Raw genomic sequence first — 19,585 nt, 5'->3', positions numbered from 1 at the left:
GAATGGCTTTAATACAAGTTTAATACAAACCCAGACTAACACAACTGTCAGATATTTATGAAGGAGTATGAAAATAACAAACTAGAATGCAAAGTTGACTTTTCCTAACAATAAGAGAATGTGAATGCTGTTGGGATTGAGGTTAAATAGATTTCAAGAATACTTCTGATTCATTTATTTCAGTATATGCAAGTCTGTCACTGAGTACAGTAAATTTATGTTGAAATTATAGAAATTAACTTCCTGTTTGGAATCAAATTATCATCTCATCTTTCACGCTTTCTGAAAATTCCTCTAACATCACCTTTTATGATGAGCAGTTGTCAATGCACAAAGCAACAAGACAAACAAAAAAAGCTAGAAACACCTGCAGCCACCTTTTAAGAAAGAGGAACATTACTGAAAATATTTAGAAATGTTAAGAACGTCAGCACTGAAAATAATACAAAGCAACTTTCTCAAAAGCTGTCTCAGCATCATCTTTATTTATGTTTGGTCTTCTATTCTTAATCAGATATTTGGGGTTTAAACTATTATCAAGTACAAATTTCCAACTGAAAAAGCTAACATGAAGATAAGCACTACTGAGTAAAGTATAAAAACAGAAAAAAATTATTTTTTTTTTAAGAAAACTTTACTAGCACGAAACATCATGCAATATCAAAATTTCACTCAAGTTTTAAGTCCTCTATCTTATTCAAAAAACAAAATTTTCACTTGATGTATCCATGCATGTGCTGTGTTTGTGTTTTTGTTTTTACAGAAAGACTTAAACAAAAAACTATGAGAGAATAACAATTCAGTTGTCAAACAGAAATGCTGAGCAAAGTGCTTTTCCTGAGGCATACTTTTTGATACCTAGACTAACCTTGTCATCTGCCATGATATCTGACCAAAATAACTGATTTCCGTTCTCAACCTAAGGTTTCACTATGACAGTAAGTGTCTTGTATCTAACATTAAAAAATATTTCAGTCTCATAGCAACATTGATAGTCTTTTACAGATTTTAATTTACCATTAGAATCTGTTACAAAGCAGTAATAGATGATTCACGAGATTTTTTTTTTAATGTACCAGGTGTAAAACAAATGTAAACAGCTGAAAATGCATCAAAGCCAGATGAGAGAAGAATTCTAATTGATAGGAGACTACATAGCTTTTAACCATGCTTAGTTCTGAAGTTTATCATGACCATAATGCTATGAAAACAAAGGGGACATAAAAAAACTGAGATGTATTCCTTGGAATCTTTACAAACAGAGATTCTATGATTCTATGAAAAACAGCACTGGAGAGTTAGATCAGAGAAAAAAATAATCAAAGATTATTTGATATTGTAAAGTATATAATAAAAGAAAAAAGGTAAGAATTGGACACAAGATCTATGCCTCTAAATTTCTCTTTGTAACACCAGCAAGAAAAGAAGCCTACACAGCAGTCAAAGGAAAAAGTGCTGATTTTCAAGTGTTTCGTTCAGCCATTTCAAAGCATATTTTGCATCCAAAATAGTCTCCATGTTTAGTTTTTACATATCGAACTACCATCTATACTAGCTTTAGCACATTCTCAAATATTACTCACGACACAGTGAATGGTAATTACCTATTAGAATAAACACAATCCAGCTTGTCTTTACTAATTCATACAAACTTTCACCTTAACGTTAGAAAAGAGAAAGTATAATTATGAAAAGCCAAGATAATGACATAAGACACCTTAGGTGCAGAGTTTGATAAAATTGCTTTTATTTTGTTATCTCCTACCTGATAAATTCTAAATGGGATGTACCGAAATCCACTATCTTCTGGAGGATACTCCATGAGTTTTCGGTTTATAGCCCAAAATTGCTCAAATTTATCTGTGAAGGTAAAAGCAGATTTTGTTAATACTAGTAACATGCCTAATTCTTCAGCTATAAGAGATAAATAAGGCATGATTGGAACTGCATGCAAATGCAAACTTTTCTTACAGGAATTCAGTCTGTACAAATTTATTTTCCCCATATTTCTCTTCCCTAGTCTCAAGCCAGAGAAAAGCCATCTGCATTTTCCTATGAAAATGGTGACATGACGACTTCTAGTAGGTTTCTCTTTCAGTTTAAGTCACATCACATCTCCCAGTGCTAGAGAAATAATGAGCCACTACCTCAATTAATCGTGTCTGCATCTACACTCTTGGCTAGTACTGGTCCACACTGCCTCCCAGTTTGTTAAAAATGCACACTTGTTCCTAACTATAGGTGAACTATAGGTGCAAAGCATGGGTTAATTAAAAAGCAGGCAAAAAAATTCTCAAGTGGTTTACATTTGGATATGTAAGTCTTAAAATAATCCCCAGTGATGCATGATCTAATCAGAAAGTATACTGTCAGTTTCACAAGGCAGCTTGGAAATAAAATTTTGTTTGAAAAACATTTTTGTAAACATTATCCATATAACTAGGTTTAGCAAAACAGCGATAGGCAGCACACCATTTTCATCCTGTTCAGACAATATAAGAACTGAATAGTATATTGTGCTTACAGTTTGTTAAGGTCAACACAGGTCAAAAGTAATAATTTTTATTTTACTTATTTTTAACAGATTTAAATCAATTATTCAAGAAAACCAATAGAAAAATTAACAGAAAGGAATACAAAGGGCTACGATGAATAAAGCTGCCACTAAACCTCTTGGAGAGGCAGCTTTAAAAAGAGAAGAGCAAGAGATAAGTTTCCTTATGGGCCCTAACATTTAAGGCACAAAACACAGCAGCTGGGTCTGCAGCAGGAACGTGGTATCACATTCTTTCCTCAGAGCAATACTGAGTCTCAGAACAACGACAGAGAGAATACTGTTAGAGAATTCAACCACTGTGAGTCAAGGTCAAATTGAGAAATCTGCTCACAAATCAAAGCTTCCAGCTTTCAAAATTGTTGCAACTGCAGAAAACTAAAATAATCTGGGATTTGCTTCTCCTGAGCATACAGTACCAGACTTCTGTCAGTGCGCTGAAGGATGCAGAGAATATACAGAGCAGAACTCCTGAGTTGCTGCTTTTCCTGGCTGAAGATGGCAAAGTTTCACAGAAACAGTAAAACTTCTGCTGGGTATTCTGTAGCAGCATTTCCTGATACCTATCTCAGAAAGTATTTCCACACCCTTCTTTCCTGATTAGCAGCAAGCACCTCTGGGCAAGTACTTGCCTGAGTTGCAAAGTGCCCAACAGCAAACCCGCTGGAGACTTCAGCTGTGACAACAATGACCCAGGAGCTGGCTGTGCCCAAGCAAACATACATTTGGGAACCTCAGCCTACAGAGTCAGATATTTACTCATACAGTGAGCAAAGAATAATAGCAGCCTTCTCATGAGCTCTGCTAGCAGGAAGGTATGTAGTTCGCTTCAAAACTGATGCCAGTAGAGCTTCATCCTCTTGTCTTACCATCAACATTTACATCTGATGTCGTGGGCCAACATAATAAAACAGGAGGCATTACTTTTGGAGTAGCCTTCATACAAGAGTCAGAGGTCTTAAGACACATATGCAGTGTAGGTACAACATTATCTAAAGACATCCAAGATAAGGGATCCTCAACATTCTACTGCTATACTTCAAACAACTTTACATGGATACTGGATTTTTTTTTTTTTTTCTTTTAATTACAGAAAGCTGATTTAGGTGTAATAAAACTACCCCAAAATTTTAAAGAACGCAGGAAAAAGGTTATCCAGTCTGCATGTACACTAATACATACAACCTAGCAAGAGCTTTTATTAGCATCAAGCACACTGGCTTAATGCCAGAATTCCAAATTATTTTAAAATACGTGCAGTAGGAGAAAACTTCAAATTTAAAGCTTAAAAAAAAAAAAAGGCACCCAATCTTCCCCAAATTCTTTTGAAAACATGAGGAAAAGAATTAATAATTCTCCCATTTTTGTATCAGCACCTCCCATTTATATGAAGCAGACATAAGGAAGCTATTAACAATACTACAAGAAATAACAACCTTTAGAGCATTGACTAGATAGGACTCAAAGGCAGAAAGCTACTGGGCAGAAGTTTAACAATCAAAACTGAATTTTGCTCAAGCCAGTAACCAAGGAAGAGTTCAATCAGCAGAAGCACTTCACATGCATATCCCCCTCCTTCTAGAGACTGTTATGCAGGCTATGTAACATCTATGTTCCCATGCAGTCAAAAACAATCACTTTTGTTTTCCGTGATCTGTTTTAAAGAAAGTGCTTGACCAATATGGTAAAGTTTCTGTATTAGCAAAATCAGTACTTGCAAAAGACGAGATGTTTGTATCTGAAAAACAGCATTTCAATTAATGGTAATAAAAATCAAACAGAAATATTAGATTAGTGATAGCAGAAAAGTTTCAAATGACTACTAATCACATTACTTAAATAAGAGCTTTTTATACGTTTGCCACAAGCAAGAAACAAAATCCTTTTTCTCTAAATTTTATGTCAATAATCAGAAAGTTAATAACCAAGTAATGGAAGAGAGATCCAGTTGAAAGAAACATATTGGTTATCATTTATATTTATAAAATATTTACTAGAAATGCAGCCAGTGCACATCTAAACAGACAGACAGTCTTCAGTACAACAGATATTGTTGTATCTGTAGCAGCATAAATCTACAAAAAGTTTTGAAAATGTACATATATGTAGAAATAGTAAGAGGTAACAAATCCACAAGAACAATGTCAGCCATAGTCTCAGTACACAAAATTACTAACCAGCTGTCCTCACTGCAACACAAACTAATAGTCAATCAAGACACATGAGGCATTAAGTAGGACTGGAAATCATTTAAGTCATTGAAATCCAAATATATATAAATCCAAATATATAATAGTAACATTAAAAAGCTGTTAATATCTCCAGTCATAGCTTAGAAAACCTTTGCTGTTGTTAACAGGCAGTAATGCTTGATTTTTTAATATTAAGCAGCTTTAATTAAGGATTGGTCCAGACTGAAATTTCCAAGGATAGATTTCTTTCTCAGGCTAAGACATGTTCTCCAGACAATCAGAAAAATCAGTATTCATTCACATTAGTGTGTTACAGTCATTCCCTGAAACTCAAGTGCTGTCACACTGCAAATGAACAACTAGAATATGGGTAATTATCACAGAATGATAAATTATGCCTAAAGTAGCTTCCAGTAAAACAGTAGTCATTGCATATGGTCAAAATGAAGCTCTTAATGTAGAAGGATGATAAAAAGAACAGAAAAAAACCTTTTAAACTTATCAGCAGACAAATTACTATACTTAGGAATTATTTTGTCTCTCTATTTGACACTTATGCAGTTATTTATTAACAGAATACTGATTCCAGAACTCAATATTTTTCAAGAAGACTGCAGAGAAAGTTTAAATAACAAAAAGAATTAAATGCAGAAATGAGGGAAAGATTACTGCTTAAATTCAGAAAGGAAATGGTAATTCTGGGCATTTATCTCCCTCTACATTTTTAAAGAGTCAAAAAAGAAACAAGTGTAGCACCCAGTTTATCACTTATGCCTGATTTTTTCCTGTATGATTCATTGCTTCTTCTTAAAGTCATCTAGTTGGCTTGGTTATTTTTTTTTTAAGCTGCTTGGAATTGAATTGTAGCTCTAACTCTGTGCAAACAATTGCAATTTGCAGCTAGCATAGAAGGGCATCCAATTCTCAAGTCAAAAAACCCAAATTTTTTTCTTCTATTCTCAGTGGTTCACCACTGTCCAATAACCATACAAACCACAGAAATGATGTACAGCTTGGACAGAATCAACCATAACATTAACAACTGACATAACAGAATCGTGGCAAAAATTAGACTTGAAGTGCCTTTGGAGGAAGGTTTCGGAATATGAGCTCCTGCCCTAAACAGAGCTGCCTACAAATAGTTAAATGTGCTTGCTCAAGGCCTTATACAGCCAAGATCTGACTGTCTCCAGGGTTAGAGAGCTCTCTGGGCAATGAGTTCACATTTTACCACTCTCACACACCTTGCCCTTATCCCAACAGAATCCCTCCAAGTGTGACCATCTTCTGTACTTGTCAAACTCTATCATCAATGGAGGCACATCCAAGAGGAGTCAGAACTCTTCTCCTTTACAGTTTCTCCCTTCAGGTAGTGAAAAGCTGATCCATCTTCAGCCTTCTCTTCTTCAGGCTAAACTATACAGTCTCTTCTATTGCAGCATATATTCCAGACCTGTAGCTGTAATAACAACATTCTTTAGATTTTCTGCTGCTTGCCAGCATTTCTATTGTTCTGGAGATCCAAGTGGAGACAGTATTCCCAGTGAATCTTCACTAGTACTGAGTTGATGGGAATAACTACTATAATAACTATTACACCAGAGAACACAATGTTCATTTGTCTTTTCAGGATGTCATCAGAAAAGAGTAACTATCAGATGCATAGATAGATGCATAGATAAATACATAAATAGACAGATAGATGCATATATATATATATAGGGAGTTAGTAACTGTTCTACTTCATGTGACAGAAGCTAGCAACAGAATTGTGGAAATATTTTTCATATCATTGATAGTAAAGTACAACACTGAACATTAATTTATGCATCTGAAGTTGTCGTGATTTTACCTTATAATTCAAGAACACTCATTACTCATAAAAGTATCTCACTAAGATGATTTCCCCAGAAGTTCTAGGCATCCTCCAAGTTCTCACTGAGTTGGAGTGTTATTACATAATACCACGGAAAAGCAATAAAGACTGTAAAATTTGAAAGTCAAGAGCAAATGAATTGGTCTGCCCATTCTAATCGAATAAGCCATGAAATCACAGCACAAGTATGCTAACTAGCTCAAGTACTAGCAATAATAAAGTACAGTGGATATGGGATTCAAGGTTGGCTACTGGCATCTGTAAAACCTTTTAGTACTATTATCATCTGAATTAAATTAATTCAGCTCATCTTGCCTGCATGCAACTACACCACCAGTGTCAGAAGAATTAGGAGAAACTGCATGTACTGTTAGCTGTAAATTCTAGTTAAAAATAATAATTCATAAGCCACAGCGTAAGATGAACTACGGATTAAACCCAAGGAAAAAAAGGGAGGGGACCTCTCCCTCAATATTATACAGTCAGATTTGAGACGAGCATGCTTCATGTGCATACTCTTATGCTATATTTTTTCCATCAGTTCTCAAATAAAAATAGCATTCTAAAGACAACTGAAGATTCAAAGCATATTGCTTAATCTTTGCAGGTTAGCAGGACATTTTGAAAGCTGTATGACAAAGCAGCATTTGGGGTCTGACAGATTATGTGGTATGTGAAAAGGGCTTGCCTTCCCCTTTCTCCACAAAGGAGCCACACCTTACCAACATTCTTTTCACTTATTAAACATCCTCCTTACACAGAAGTTCCACTAACTATGCTGTTTCCTCAATACTATCTCCCTTCTTTTCTAGGCCATCAATTTATCTGGAAGAAAGTAGTCCCTTTTGTTCCTAACTTCTTTCTATTATTTGTATGTAGAAACACACACTTCCTACTTAATTTAAGCTTTCTTTGCAGCCTAAAAGCAGGAGATGTGAGCACATATTGTGACTTAAACTGAAAAGAAAGTACTGCTGACTATTAAACAAAAAAACAATCATCTTTGAAACACAACTCACAGGCTAGATAAAAACAGAACAGCAGGGCTTGTCACAGACTTCCCTGGATTAGTCAAAGTTTAAATGACTCCTGACAATTTTACTCATCTCCAGTCTTCTGGACCAAATCCAGACAGCCTGCATACTTCAAACAAAATGAAGTCTGCTCTTTAGAGATGGTCTACTTAGACATTTGGTTAGACTTGTGCCTCCATCTGCATACTTCAGGAAATGAAATTCTTTTCAGGGAGAAGGTGCAATGAAGAAAACAGAAGGCAGTTCAAAAGAAATAAAAAAAAAAAAGAGGTTCTGTATCACTTTTATCTAATTAAAATAGCACTGGGAAGGGGGGGGTGGGGGGGTGGGCTGATAGCTTAGAATCACAATACTGCACTTTTGTGGGTGCATCACTAGGTTAGAGTAACAAGCCAGTAACGCTACAGAACTAATGCTGAAGTCAGTAACAATCCACTATCACAAAAAGCAAAACACATCACCTCCCCAGAACATCCCAAGGAAGGCCTGCTCAGATGCATCTGATTCATTCTGCTAGTCTATCCTGATTGAATCTAGTCAGGTTATTGGCCCCAGCTCAATACAGTTCTGGGCAGAGCTCTTCAAATCCCGCTTTTACCAGGCTGTTCCAGCACCAGCAGTCTCACTGTTCAGTGTATGTTATGCCCTCTTAACTCCAAAATAAGCAGTTAGTGACAATTACTATAAGAAAAAAATAGGCACTTCAAGAGAATTTTAATGACCAGCCCAGAAAGGTAATGATCTGCTTTTTTTTTTTTTTTAAATCCTCTTAAACAATACACACATTTTCAAAGAACAACAGTTGTTCTGTCTTTCTGAAGTTAAACAGACTCTCTGCAAACAGAACATTGCTATTTTGGTAGAGATAAAGGGAAGAAGAAAAACAATGGCTTTGTGGTGTGAAAACTAAGGGCTTGTTCATTTATTCTCTTGCTAATTTTCTGAAGGTTTTCTAAGTATATATTGCCTAATTTAGGTTTCAGATGATAAGTCGTGATGACATTTCTTCAGTTACCTACACATGGTTATCATCTTAGTCTGAGGTAAAGAACAGCATCAACTTCCATTGGTTCTTTATGAGGGAAAACACATACACATCATCCCTGTGAGCCATGCAGCACAAAAGATACTGATAAGGTATGACAGTTTCACTCTGAGAGCTCCTATTTCGAAGTTTGAATGTGATAACATAATACATGACTTATGGTCCTCAAATGAAAAAAAACAACACAGGACTGCTTTAGATATGAAACTGAGAAATAAAGAAAACATAGGTCCCATTCTGTCTGTAAGGTGAGGAAAAGATCACATGAATTTAAAACTACATACTGCGTATTTTGAATGTTTGCAGAACTTTTCTTCTTTAATAAGAACAATTCAACATGGCCATACATTCATATCATAGATAAACCCTGAATGAATAAGCATTACATTTTTTTTCCACAATATTTTCAGAAAAATTACTTCATTATACTTTATAAAATATAAAGAAGTCTTAAAAGTGGTCATGAGATTTTACTGTTCATTTTGCCCACTTATGCATCTGAAACACCAAGTCCTGCTTTTACCAGCTATAAAGGATGCCTGTGAAAACTTCAGGGTATGGCTGCTTCTCTATCCACATCTGATGAAAAGCAGCTGTGCTGACTCTAAAAACCTTCTTTTATCAGAACTACTATATACTGAAAGTTATAGACGGTAATTCTTTGAACCATGCAAGAAATACAGCTCTCACACTAAACAGAGTTGAAATCTCATTTGTTTGATCCTAAGTCATCATTAGGCCCACAGCCTGAATATTTCAAAGCAGAGTGCCTTTATTTTTCTACCACAAAAGGCCAGAAGAAACAGCCACCCACTTGAAAATCCTCTTTACCCATGATAAAAACAGCCATAACATTATTATAGCAAGAACAGTAGTAACATTTTCCATCATTTCTGACCAAGGAATTTCAGCAATTTTTACAAAGGAGCAGAGGTCAGTGTAGCTACATACCCTGCCTTTATTGCTTCCCTACTACATTCAGGCATCCATGATACTTGTGAAAATTAGGACAGCACAGATGCACCCGTTCCAAAGAAGTGCTCCAGCTAAGGAAATATCTACTTTACCAACAAAAAAAAAAAATCAACTAACTGAAGTCTGAGGAACAAGCAAAACCACAGCTCAACCAATAGGCAGCAAATTACCTACTTAATTTAGTAGCAGACTGATACAAAACCAGAAATAGTGGAAGGAGGGAAATAAAAGGTGTTAGGAATACCTATCAGTTGTTACCAGCTACAAATTCACTATCACAGCTCTGCAGATGCCCCTTTTAGGGAGCCTACAGACACTGGAGAAGTTTATCATGCTACCTGCTCTAGTACTTTCTTCTCAGCAGAATTATATTTGGTCATTACAGTTCCTCAAAAAAGCAAAAAAGGATTCTTTTTCCAAAATCAAGTTTAATACTTAAGTAACATATCGCGCAAGCACTGCAATCTATCACTAAACAGAATAATACTTCCTATATTTAAGCAAAGGAGGAAATTATTTGAAGTTTCACAGAAACAAACCCTGTAGATGTATCATAATTTATAAGGCAGTTATCACAAATGCTACTTTCTTTTCTTTTTTGTGGTGATTCTTTCTTGTTTCACAAAGAGGTTTAAAATTATTACATCTCAAACGAAAGCCTATAAAAACATTCTGAAAAATATAACGTGCTTAAAAAGAGTTTTCTTGGTTTCACAAGCCTTTCTTGTTTCATTTTTATGAAGATCTGAGAAATTAAAATTAGCATTTGAAAGTATTCAAAAGATTGTTTAAACTTCACATTTAGGTGTCAGATTCCACAGGTGCGATTTCTCACTAAATACAGTGAAACCTTCCTAAATACAGTTCAGTCTTGCTAAGCAACCTCTGTTATTAATCAACAGTAAGATCCAGTTTGCCTAGAACTGAAGATAGACAATCAACTAAAAGAGTCTGAGATGAGTACAGAAAGAACACCCTATCTACTTGTTCTCTTACCTTAAAATATTGAAGGTATCCATTAGAGGTTCTATAATTTCTGCTTCAATAAAGAGTCTTAACTCATACTATTTCTTTGTGCAGTTATCTGTTCTGCCATTAACACAGTTCACTCACATTAGAGATCTTGTGGCTTCAACTGTACCAAGTGTTAATATAAAGAGCACAAAGTGTGCTGCTGCAAACATACCAGCAACAGGGCTAAGGGACAAGATTTCATTTTCAGTAAAGCTAGTAGTTCTCAATATAGAAAGGAAAAGTATGCTGGCACAGCATTTTGCTTCTCTTGAACTGAACTGCTTACAAGACAAATGCTACTACATCAGAATACAGTTTTCTTACAGAATTATAAAAAAAATGCAGATTTTGATTTGGATTCTTACTCCATAAGAAACACTTCATTTACTCATATATCATTGTTGTAAATTTATAGCAGTCAGTTTGCTATCGATACCTACACAAAGCAATCTCTCAAGAAGTATTTTGAATTGAACCAGATTAAATGCATTTTTACCCAAGATATTTTACATATATGTAATGCATCTCTCAAGATCTTATTAGGCAAAATGTCAAGATAACCCTTCAATTTCTAACCCTGCTTCAAATAAATCACAATCAGAAACCAGAGTTTCCAAGTAAGCACTTAGACTTGAAAATTATTAAAGAAGAAAAAAAAATTTGAAAACCCACACATTCATTAAATAAACATACCAAATTCAAATGTTGTCTAAAGCAAACACATGCCTCAAAAATTCTTGCATTCAGAGGTTTAATTTTAAACACACAGAATCACAGAACCTTAGAGGATGGAACGGACCTCTAGAGATCATTTAGTTCAACTCCCCTGCCAAACCAGATTGCACAGAGAAAGAAGTTAATTCTAACTGATTAGTATCTCACCACAGTTAAATGTGTTAACCCTTAAATCTTCCATAAGTCTACCAGTAATTATCTAACAACAACTGCAGAGATCAGGAAAACATACTGAAAATCATTTTACCAGCCAGTAGCTTCTGAAACCTATACACTTTTCAACCTACAGGCCTCTGAGAACCATGCTAAGTAGGAAGAGACACCAAAATGATGTTATTTTTCACACTGCAATATAAATTCACACTCTCTGTTTAAAGAAAGAGCATTAATTTTATAATGTTCTGTTCTGAATTATTTTGCTGATTTTTTCCAAGTCAATACTCACCAATGAAGGACCTTTGTGAAAGCCACAGTAAAACCAGGAATAAAAACTAAAATTTGGCGAGGATGGAGGGAGTAAAACTATTAATTTTATTAATAATTTGTTTATTAAAGTCCACATTTATTGCCTATCAATGGCTATCTGTAAACATAAATTAGAGGAGAGCTATTTCTCTTTTACAATCTAAGATAGTTCCAGGTGAACCCCACTTATACCCCAGGTGTTACCATCAGTTACACAAAACTACACTAAGTATTTTGTTGCTGGTTTTGTTTTGTTTGAACAGTTGTGACTCAACTCAATTCATGACTCAATTCAAGTTCCTTGAATATCCCAAGCTAACTCTTGGGCTATCATATAATCACTGTTCTTTTTTAGTAAAATAAATCTCTTCCATGACATTACTTAAACATATTTATTAGCATGGTAGTACTAAACATAATTAATATTTGATGCAGTGTATTACCATTCTGTAACCCCATCCACAGTTGCTTATGATCCTTTTTTTGCATCTCATTGATGACTTGACTTTTGTGCTTTAAAGCATCTGCTTCTTTTATGCAAGCCATAAAATGAGCTTCAATCACATCCTTAGAATGGCAGTGCAGAAGATCCTTTTCTGGAAAATTCTACAAAGAGAAAGACAGATCAAGAGAAATAAATGTATCACAGACCTCAGAAGTTGGAGAATAAAAGACTATTTTAATCCGCTTTATATTTATACAACAGAAACAGACCGCAACTTTCTACTTAGTAAAGATAACATCTATTTTCTTACTGATGAAAGAAAGGTTTAGCAGTGGAAAATGTTCCAAAAAAAAAAAAAATTGAAGTTAAACAATTTTTTGTAAAACTATAAATTACTCTAGCTTACTCAACTTCAACTTGTTTAAATACACAGGTAGATGTATTTTGTCCCTTACCTACCTTCCAAATTCAGGAAAGTGTTTTAATACGCTTTCAAGCATATGTTCAATTCTCTAGCGATTCCTACCATCTCTCAATGAAGTTTATGTAGAAAAGTTTCCTCCAGTTATCATCCGCATATATGAATTACAGCATATAGGTCATCAGCAAACATTGTTGGAAAGCTTTATCCAATTTTACTTAATACATGTGTTTATTGTTAGACTGTGTAACATGATTCCATGTCCTTTTTATTTCATTAGCATTGGTGCAGAGCATTCACAGAATCACAGAATGGCCAGGCTTGGAAGGGACCTCAAGGATCATGAATCTCCAACCCCCCTGCCACATGCAGGGCCACCAACCTCCTCATTTAATGCTAGACCAGGCCACCCAGGGCCCCATCCAGTCTGGCCTTGAACACCTCCAGGGACGGGGCATCCACAACCTCTCTGGGCAGCCTGTTCCAGCACCTCACCACTCTCTCTGTAAAGAACTTCCTCCTGAGGTCCAACCTAAATCTCCCCTCTCTCAACTTAAAACCATTTCCCCTTGTCCTGCTGTTATCTACCCTTTCAAAGAGTTGATTCTCCTCCTGTTTGTAGGCTCCCTTTAGGTACTGAAAGGCTGCAATGAGGTCACCCCGCAGCCTTCTTTTCTCCAGGCTGAACAAACCTCAGCCTGTCTTCATAGGGGAGGTGCTCCAGTCCCCTGATCATCTTCGTGGCCCTCCTCTGGACCCTCTCCAACAGCTCCCTGTCTTTTCTGTACTGGGGACTCCACACTTGGACACAGTATTCCAGATGGAGCCTCACAAGAGCAGAGTAGAGGGGAACAATCACCTCCCTGTCCCTGCTGGCCACCCCTCTTTTGATGGAGCCCATCTACATTGCAGATGTACAATTATTACTCAGTAAGGGATAACTACCTTTCTAATTCATTTACTAAGAAAGTATAGCATTAATCTTATTCAGGTACAAAACAGATGCCTTTGGATATTAACTATTCAGAAATGTAGGTATAGGCGTAGTTTTTCTTTTATTGACAGCATCATTTACCATCTTCAAATACAAGCACTCGGTATCACAAATCCATTATTTGGATTTGTTAAATTTAAAAACCCTGCATGTTTTATCCCCTCCACATCCACTCCCTTTTCACAGTTGCTTATTGACTACATTGTACAGCACAACCCCTGGAATCAAACCAAAGTGGCATCATTAATACTCCCCTTCATAACATGGGCTTGCCACATACTTCCACATTTTTAATTCTCACTTCTTATTCTACAATGGTCTCTTTCTTCTTAACCCATTAGAAATAAGCTGTTTTAAAAAAAAAAGTTTTTGTAAGGACTGTCAAAACCATTTTGGAAATGCATGTATAGCATGTATAGGAGATTTTTCAGAGAGTTTTTTTTTTGTTGTTGTGTTTTGTTTTGTTTTGTTTTGCTTTTTTACAACAGAGTTAACAAGTCACAGTAGAAACAATATTCTACTGGAGAAACCCATACCTTTCCTCCTCTTCTAACAGCTAGCAATACGAAAAAGAGTTGGGGATAGCCTTACCTAGAAAGATAAGAACCCCCTTCATAAAGTACCTCTCATCAGTAGTACCTCTCTTCATTGAAGAGAGTTTAGAGAGTTTCTGAATTACAGACTGGTGGAGTTGGCAAGGATCTCTGAGTCCATCCAGTGCAACCCCTGTTTGATCAGGGACACCCAGAGCAGGCTGCCCAGCCTATGTCCAGGTGATTTTGAAGACCTCCAAGGAGGAGACACCACAGCCTCCCTGAGAAACCTGTGTCAGTGTTCTGTCACCTGCACAGCAGGTATAGTATCTCCTGGTGTTCCGGTCTGTGCCCACTGGGCACCACTGAAAAAAGGCTGGCTCCATCCTCACTGCATCCTTCCTTCAGGTATTAACAAATATTGGAAAGATCCTTCCCCCAAATTCTTCCCTTCTCTCTGCTTAGTATTTCACACAGTGTTTTCTCTATGACATTAAACCCTGACTCTGGGATCCGTGCATCAAGAAGAAGATTATCTTCCAAAACCACAAGTGCAATAGGAAGAGAAGACTGCCAATTTCTTTCCCCTGAAAGTACACACAGTTTGGTATCTAATTTGACAAAGAAGTACTACTGTTAATTCAGACCAATGGACACAGAGCTGACTAGAAAACAGGACAAAGATAAAGCTTGTTTCTCATATGGGTATGGCCAAGTACAAAGACTTCAGAGAGGATGAGTAAGAAATGAAAGTTCTTTCCAGAGCAAAGCTCACTCTCTTTCTCTCCTTCAATATTGAGCATCTAAGCTTAATGAGTTCCAAGATGAACGAAACACATTACTGGGATTGTTATTTGCCTGCTGACATTTGCAAGAGCCTGTAAAATACTTTTAGAAGTTTAACTAACTTGTTCATATGAAGTATATTCTGGTAACCAATCCAAAAGAAAAGAACAATCAGAAATATTACATTTCAAGATCAAAAAGTTCTTTACGTGCAAGAATTCAAAGCAAGACACCAGCATCCCTCAAAAAAGATGAAAGAATAAATGTACCTAAGCCAAGTAATATGGGAACCTACAAACTGACTTCCACAGTTTAAGGTTTAGCTAGCTTTGAGAAAACAACAAATTCAAGAACTATTTTGTTACATGTGTCTAAGTATTGAACTGCCAGGTCAGATATTCAAGTTTTTCTACAAACAAAGATCTCTATGCTGATTTTCCTTCAACGAATTTCAAATGACAGCAAATGTCACTCCTTGGGAATGTGTTTTAAGACATAGCATGGTCTACAGAATAGCAAGGAGATATTTAAAACTGATCAAAGCAAGGTGAACTAGTAGAAAGTACAAAGGTGGAAGAATTCACTTTCCCAGCTTCTAAGTGATAACATGCTGGAAGACATTCCCATGATCTCGGTGCTGTCTCTTTTCCTTTAGATGAAAAACACTGGCACATTTCTATTCAGTACTGTGAGTAGAAGCTGAAAAACTTGAGCACAGAAGAGGTAACATATAACAACACTGCTACACCTACTAGAGACGTAATAATTTTACTTACATGAGACTGCCAACATAAAACATCACATCCTCACTTATATAAAATAGGGCACAGAAGAAAGTTTTGCACTTAAATATGTAACACATTCTTGTTTGTTTTTAAGTTCTACTTGCCTATACAGGAAATAGTGAAATGTAAATAACTTGACTCAGTTCCCCGAAGAAACAGACAATCATAAACAAGCTGGTAGTCACCTGTGGTTATGCAACTATGAGATTTGCAAAAAGTTTTAAGAGATCTCACTGGCAGCTTTAATTCAAATACTCCTATTACTGATGCCCTATTCCCTCTATGTCCTATGTCTGTAAAAGATAGGCTAGTAAGAGTTGACCAGGATTGTCTTAGAAAGCTAAACTACTGCTGGTTTTGCTTCATGTATCAGTAGATGTTTACAGTATAAATTTAGTCATAAAGAGGAAAGTATCATCTGTACAGACAGAAGAACTAAGAAACTTCTTACATAAAACTGTTCCAAAACCATAGCAGGCAATTTCATCAGTCTGGTTTCGTAACTCCATTCCACCCAGACTTATGTATCAGTTCCAGTTCACAAAACACCTGTTTATACAGTGACAGTCAGTATTAGGGTAATTTTTTTAAAAATTACACCAATAATACAGCATTAAGGGTCATAAAGGACATATCCAGTGGCAATGGAAAGGTCCATGTGTTTGTGTTTAGTTACCATCAGCAGTCCTTTCTTTGTGAAGATTTTGGTTTTTAAGAAAAAAAAACACCAAAACCTACACCTCATTTATACAACTGGTTTTCACAATGTCTCCTAACAGTTCTATAACTTATGTACTAAATGGCACAGGACTTCTTTTTCATTCCACCAGACCCTATTTTGAACTAAAAAAACAAGAATGGAAGACAGCTGATGGAGCTTCTCTACAATAGGTCGTGGGTGGAAAAGCAGGGGCCAGCAGGTAAGGGTTTCAGCAGAGGAAAGTTGTTTGCCTTTCACCTGGCATATCTGATTTACCTTCCTCTTCTAGAGAGAGCATTTTCAGAGCAGTTCATCACCTCCTGCCAACTACTCAAAATCCAGAGAGCTGGTTACCACTCTGAGAATATAAATAATGCTATGCATGCTGAACTTAATGGGAAAGGGTAAAAGTTTTTCTCTTCTCCATAAAGCCACAACATGGTAACAGAAGCAACTTCCTAGACTACAATATCACAGGATTCTCAGATTTTAGTACTCTGTTCAGGTACATCAACTACGACTAAGGCAATTACAGTTCAGTTTTAGTAGAGATATAAATCAGTGATGTTTCGTTGCATACCAGTAGCAGATACAAATAAACTGTTTCTTCAACAAGGAATATTCTTGTTCTTTATTTGACTGCATACTTTTGCAAAAGAAATGAAAAACCACGACAGCAAAAACTAAAGCATGGAAAAATCTAACAGTGGCTAAGATAAATAAAATATATGGTTCTTTGAAGAGTAACTACACACAAATGAAAAGAATAATCCAGGCAGCAATTCACCTAGACTTTTAAACTGTAAAGAATTAAAACAGATGAAAATGCCATCAACATTTTGACATACTTTGATACATTGTGGTTACATTTTCACTTTAAGCATTAAGGTGGGCTAATTTAAACAAGCTTTCAAGTTACATCAAAAACAAGAAAAGAGATTAAGCAGGTGCTTAATCCAAGGTGTTATGTTTTTAAAAACTAAGTTAGAAAAACTCCTAAAATAACACTTCTTTAGCAATAAATTATTTCCACTGATCTTTCATGCATCCCTTTGAGAAGAACTCAAATTAGCTGATCTCTGGGCAAGTAGCATACAAGGACAGTTGAAATCAGTTTTCATTACTACACGAAACTGAAATTCATTGTGGTGCTGCAATTCATTTCTCAAGGCAGCTCTACTTTGGGATGACAACATCCTCTCCTTGTTACTGTTAGTCTTCCAGAGCTCTCAGGATGTGCAACAATTAAATCACAATCTATGAAACTAGACACCCTACAGTTTCTTCAAAACAGCTTGGAAGTTTCTTTACCCCACCCCTCTTTGACATATATCAGAAGTGTAGCAATTATCATCATTTCAAAAACATCCCTGTCTTTACATTCATTCACTTTTAATGTTTCAACATGCAAAATTATATATCCTAAGAACAATTATACATCATAAGAAAACAAAATTCCAGTGTATACTTCAAAAATAAATCACACTACTGCTATTAAAAAGATCATTTATAAAAGAGATGAATCGTTTGAATGGAAACATTGAATAACACTGCTTCCCAGTATGCCTTCCAGAATGCTCAAATCTCACACTCTGAAGTCAAGCTTATTAATTTAGTGCTTTCCATTATACATTTTCCTATTTTATTGTTTCTTTCATACCTCTATACTATAACAACAACAAACCAACATTTCATAGTTAAACATCATGATTTCTGCTTGTGTTTCTCACTTCAAAACACACCTTCTCAATGCATTTCAGAGCATGAAACAATCTGGCACAAGTACTCTTCTGAGCAAAGATCAGTAGTGCCATGAAGTCATACCTAATGGTTTTACAATGCGTAATCAAAGTAACGTCTCTCCTGTGACTAAACTGTCACAAGACCAAACCCATTTCACTCAGTTCTCTAAGGGGGACCCACATGAAGTACAACTTCAAAGAATAGGTAGCAACTCCCTGACTTCAAGCACTTCTGCAGTATCTCATATCTATGTTAATGTGCCCAAAGGGATGAGCACTTCTCAATCTTCCAAGTCTTCAGTCTTCCTCTTGAATTGACTGAATTAAAAATGTTACGGAGCATTCTTCCATTTTATCCACTCAACTGCACTGATGCAATCTCATAACTTAACTTGAAAAACAATTTTGGATTTTCAGATTATAACAGAATCATTTTTAAAAGGTCATTTTGAAAGCACACACAAGCTCATGAAAAAAAAACCTATAGATTTTCAGGAAATTTTAGCTATTTCCTGAGGAACAAACATTCTCATCAGAATTTCCTCCCATCTACCTGTTTGTAAAATAAGAACAATTATGAAAATTTTTCATAACTTCTGAATTTCATGTAATCCTGTGCTCAGTTGTTCTTAATCTAAGGTGTATTTCAATTTTACCTTGAAATGCACTGTGATGCTCCAAGGAAGGGCTGTATTTGATGCATGCAAATCAAACAGCAAACCAATTGGGTAATGCCTAGAAAATTAAAAGATTAAATGAACATAGAAACTGTGCATTTAATTCTACATATAACAGTTAGAATATCTACATAAATAAATTAGCTGCTTTCTTTCCACAGTTTGTGTTCATAATTTGTTTATTCAGAAAAAAAGTTTACACATAATTGACTTACAGTTCACAGTAAAAATCAGGCCTGGAATTCACATATTCACATATTCGAAACCAGTGGCCTCAATGCTATGCCCATAAAACTCTTCTAGCATTTCAACTGTATAAACAGCCTACAGCTGCCCTGTGAAACGCTTCTGAATAGTATTTTCAGTGAAAAGCTCATCATTAACACCAGCCATTCTGACAGAAGTTGTTCAAACATTTGAAAAACGAAATGATTTATCTGTAGAAAAGATGAAAAGGGAAAAAAAAAGGTGATCTCTTCATCTTTACTATCAAATCAAGGAAAACGAGATTAGTTTTGAATTTCAATGGTATTCTCAACTGGAGAACACAAACAAATCTGCTCTCTCCAAATATTCACTTTTGTCTTGTAACTTCATCCCTTTTAAATTCAT

General features: G+C 35.7%; 1 protein-coding gene across 2 annotated transcripts in view; it reads right to left on the bottom strand.

The window, feature by feature from the left end:
• ATG5 (autophagy related 5) overlaps positions 1–19,585 on the bottom strand; it is a 70,646-nt gene that overhangs the window by 40,594 nt on the left and 10,467 nt on the right. For both annotated transcript variants that reach the window (XR_004169398.2, XM_031611273.2), the window contains exons 4-6: positions 18,953–19,031; positions 12,334–12,496; positions 1,766–1,860 (exon numbers count right to left, since the gene is read on the bottom strand). Coding sequence is in view for 1 of the 2 variants with exons in the window: in XM_031611273.2 (XP_031467133.1) it covers positions 1,766–1,860; positions 12,334–12,496; positions 18,953–19,031 (337 nt within the window). In the remaining variant the exon portion in view is untranslated. The remainder of the gene's footprint in view (positions 1–1,765; positions 1,861–12,333; positions 12,497–18,952; positions 19,032–19,585) is intronic.

Source organism: Phasianus colchicus, chromosome 2, assembly GCF_987193195.1.
Source record: "Phasianus colchicus chromosome 2, bPhaCol1.hap1.1, whole genome shotgun sequence".
NCBI classification, from domain to species: Eukaryota; Metazoa; Chordata; class Aves; order Galliformes; family Phasianidae; genus Phasianus; species Phasianus colchicus.
This window is presented reverse-complemented; position numbering and strand designations above follow the sequence as displayed.